The sequence below is a fragment of the Xyrauchen texanus genome, chromosome 21, assembly GCF_025860055.1.
Source record: "Xyrauchen texanus isolate HMW12.3.18 chromosome 21, RBS_HiC_50CHRs, whole genome shotgun sequence".
NCBI classification, from domain to species: domain Eukaryota; kingdom Metazoa; phylum Chordata; class Actinopteri; order Cypriniformes; family Catostomidae; genus Xyrauchen; species Xyrauchen texanus.
The window spans coordinates 14,292,113-14,296,540 of NC_068296.1; the positions used below are offsets into that span (position 1 = coordinate 14,292,113).

Genomic DNA, 4,428 nt, shown 5'->3' on the forward strand with positions numbered 1-4,428 from the left:
CTCCACATCGTGTTGCGGTCCTGATCACCTTGTCAGGGTTTTTTGTGTGACAATGACCAGTTGTGTGCACATTATATTTTACTTATTAATGTTGTAAATAATTAATGCAAAATATAATCCATCTAAAAATAGAGATTTAACTTGATTTAATGCAAAATACAACACTAACTCCTAACCCTAACCCAGCAGATTCTTGAAATTGCAATTTAGCAGTTGACTGTTTGCATTTAGAAAGTGAAATCTATATTGCCTGATGGGTTGTATTTTGTAAATATTGTGTACGAATAAAAATAGTTAAAAAGTAATTTAAACAAAAATCAAAATAAATGAGAGCACACACACACACAGTTACAAAAGTACCTGTACAAAGAGTTCTCTGATCACGTCAGAGTGTGGCACCTCCTTCAAGTGAGGTCCATCTATGTCATTCCCCAATAGATTATCTTTTGTTTCTATAAAAACCTAAAATACCTGTATTAGAGCTGACAAATCTGTGACATACAGCAATACACAGTATATTCAGTGGGTGAATGGAGCCACTTGTTGCACTACTGCATCTGGTAATGGCCATCATGACTTTCTCTAAAGCTAACGAGACTTTCTGTACTCTGCGTGGAGAGCCTGCATACCCGCCATTATGGAAAGATGGAGACATCATACTTGGAGGGGTTTTCTCATTCCATAGCAGCTGGGAGGTCAGACAGCTAACATATTCAGTTACCCCACCTCCACTGAAGTGCGTCAGGTAAGCAAAACCTGAGAATAAGTATATCATATAATTTTGTTTGTATGATCCGATATTTTTTCAGATCCCCACCCCCCACTCCAGTCTTAATTTCAGAGACTTCCAGTATGCACAGTCCATGCTCTTCGCTATAGAGGAAATTAATAACAGCTCCAGTTTGCTGCCTGGGGTCTCATTAGGCTACAAGATCTATGATACATGTGGCTCTGTGGCAGTAGGCGTTCGATCAGCTATGGCTCTTGCTAATGGGCATGAGAAAACATCTGTTGAAGGGCCCTGCACAAAGCAAGCTGAGGTGCAAGCCATTATAGGGGACACAACATCATCAGCATGCATGGCAATAGCAAAGAGTGTTGGACCATTCAGTCTTCCAGTGGTATGTTTTAATGCTGCATTTATTTTACAATATATCTCAATATTGTATTTAAAAGTCATACAGAACATGAAACAACTTGTGGGTGCTGTTGAATGCCATGAATGCAAGTATCCTGACTGTAATATACTCTATGTAATTTATCAAAATACATTGCTATACAGAGATGTAACACTTATCTTATCTAAATAATCTTTTAGATCAGTCACTATGCTACTTGTGAGTGTCTCAGTGACAAAATGAAGTACCCTTCATTTCTTCGAACTATTGCAAGTGACCACTACCAGAGCAGAGCACTGGCAGAACTGGTCAGACACCTTGGGTGGACCTGGGTTGGAGCCTTAAGAACGGATGATGATTATGGTAACAGTGGGATGGCCACTTTCACTAAGGTGGCAGAGCAGATGGGAATCTGTTTGGAATATTCGCTTCCGTTTTTCAGAACCTACACTGAAGACAAAATAATGAGAATACTTGAGCAGATAAAAAGCTCTACTTCTCGAGTGATTGTGGGATTTCTTGCCCACTGGGACTTGGAGGTTCTGTTGCATAAATTTGTTGAACACAACATCACAGGATACCAGTGGGTAGGCACTGAGGCCTGGATATCCGATTCAGTAATTGCCAGTATGGATAAGCACCACATTCTACAAGGGGCCATTGGGCTGGCAATACCCAAAACACAGGTGACAGGTCTAAAGGAGTTTATTCTAGACATTAAGGCACTGAAGTCTTCAGGAAGTGTCATATTTACTGAAGTCTGGGAAGAACTGTTTCAGTGTCAATACTCCACAGAGAATGATTCAATGTCCTCAACTGCATGTACAGGCAATGAGGAGCTGTCTCAGATGCAAAACACATTCACAGACATGTCACTTATGCCCATCTTCAGTAATGTGTACAAAGGAGTGTATGCTGTTGCTCATACACTTCATGATCTTCTGAGCTGCAAGGACAAATGTGCCACAAAGAAACAGTCTGATCCCTCAACAGTGGGTTAACACTATATTAATATTATAACAATATAATGTACAATTTCCTCTAAACATTTGCACATACATGAGACAATAGCATGTTTAGCATGTCATAATATGCCTGGATTGTTTTGATATGTAAAGCAACCATGTTGAGCAAAAATATTATGAAAATTCTGTGTTTGTTGTGTAATTTTACTCAATGACAAAATGTATATATTTTGTCAATGACACAAGTTTTATATATTATTTTGTCTATTCCTGTAGTTTCTGAAGCACTTAAAAAAAGTGCGTTTCAAAACCAAAGATGGTGAAGAGGTTTACTTCGATGAGAATGGTGACCCTGTGGCAAAGTATGAAATAATAAATTGGCATCCAAGTAAAAAAGAACACTACGAGTTTGTCACTGTTGGGCTTTATGATGCTTCGTTCCTGGGGAGGGATCGTTTAGCTGTGAAAATGGCTTCAATTTTATGGGCAAATAATTCAACAAAGGTAAGAAAAAGGGTGACAAAAGGTGTTCGACTTACAACAAATTAAGAGAAAATATATGTTCAGAATCATTCTTGGTATCTTCTCAAATAAGCATGAATAGGCAAATTAATAAATTAATGAAAAATGCTCAAATAAACAAGTTGAAATCTGTGTCGCAGGTACCTTTATCTTTGTGCAGTGAAAGCTGTCCTCAAGGCACTAGGAAGGCTGTGCAAAAAGGAAAACCTTTATGCTGTTATGACTGTATACCATGTACAGAAGGAGAGATCAGTAATGCTACAGGTAAAATAATAAAAAAAAACAAATTATAATATATTAATTAAAAAGATGGGGAATAATACACAAACCATTACTATTCTATTCCATCTAATAACAGATTCTATAACATGTCTGCGGTGCAATCAAGACTTCTGGTCAAATCAGCAAAAGGATGGATGTGTTGAGAAGGAAACTGAATTTTTGTCTTACGAGGAGATCATGGGAATTTTGCTCACAACCATTTCAACTGTTGGGGCATTTTTAACAATAATAATTGCAATCATATTTTTTAGATATAAAAACACGCCAATAGTTAAAGCCAATAACTCAGAGCTGAGCTTTTTGCTACTGTTTTCACTGATGTTGTGTTTTCTCTGTTCACTTACTTTTATTGGTCAGCCTTCTGAATGGTCCTGTATGTTGCGTCACACAGCATTTGGTATCACTTTTGTCCTCTGTATCTCCTGTGTGCTGGGGAAAACAATAGTGGTGTTAATGGCCTTCAAGGCTACACTTCCAGGCAGTAATGTTATGAAATGGTTTGGGCCTGCTCAACAGAGACTCAGTGTTCTTGGTTTCACTCTCATTCAAGTTCTGATTTGTATACTTTGGTTAACAATTTCTCCCCCTTTTCCCTTTAAAAATCTAAATTACTTCAAAGAAAAGATCATTTTAGAATGTAATGTGGGCTCAGTTATAGGTTTCTGGGCTGTGTTGGGTTATATTGGACTCCTTGCTATTCTATGTTTCTTTTTGGCTTTTCTGGCTCGGAAACTTCCTGATAACTTTAATGAAGCCAAATTCATCACATTTAGTATGCTTATTTTCTGTTCTGTTTGGATTGCTTTTATTCCAGCTTATGTCAGTTCGCCTGGAAAATTCACTGTGGCAGTGGAGATTTTTGCCATTTTAGCCTCTACCTATGGAATGTTATTTTGTATCTTCATTCCTAAATGCTATATTATTTTATGGAAACCAGACAAGAACTCCAAAAAACATTTGATGGGCAAAGTACCCTCAAGAGCTCTTTGATTGTAATAAATTAAAAGATAATCTATTCTTGAGAGACAATTATGTAGATTAAATTAATATAACTAAAGACGGAATTGTTACTTTTAGCAAGCTATATTTTAAATTTTTCTGATTATTATAAACATTTTCTTATTGAACATCTTTACAGGTTCTATTGGTTTATGACCTAATAAAAGCAATATGATCACACGATAAGTTTGCATGTTGTTTGCGTAATGCCGACTGACAGACAAGGGCCATCTCCTATCAGGCATGTTTGCATCTGCTCAAGTGTGTTGCTTCAGCTGCTTGGGAGATGTTTGCATAATCAGTGACAATTGCTATTCGAGGGTGGCATTTTTCTCTAACATTCCATTTTTACTCCACTAATGGTTGGGTTTAGGTTTCCTCTTCAAAGTATTACATCCTGTACAGCTGAAAGCAACAAAAATTGCTTTTAGCGCCCCTCCGTGGACATTTTACTCGAATAATGGATCTCACATGTGCCCATATCCTCAACAACACTTGCCGTTTTTGCCACTAGGGGGCAGTGTTATGCATTTTGCTAAGCA

At 37.5% G+C, this 4,428-nt stretch overlaps 1 protein-coding gene across 1 annotated transcript; it reads left to right on the plus strand.

Moving 5' to 3' along the window:
• Positions 1-530: 530 nt before the first annotated feature.
• On the plus strand, positions 531-3,877 carry LOC127661539 (extracellular calcium-sensing receptor-like). The gene is made up of 6 exons (XM_052152293.1): positions 531-745; positions 830-1,121; positions 1,319-2,110; positions 2,360-2,587; positions 2,746-2,869; positions 2,964-3,877. The coding sequence occupies exons 1-6, from the start codon at positions 531-533 to the stop codon at positions 3,875-3,877; spliced, it is 2,565 nt and encodes an 854-aa protein (XP_052008253.1).
• The last annotated feature ends 551 nt before the right edge of the window (positions 3,878-4,428 follow it).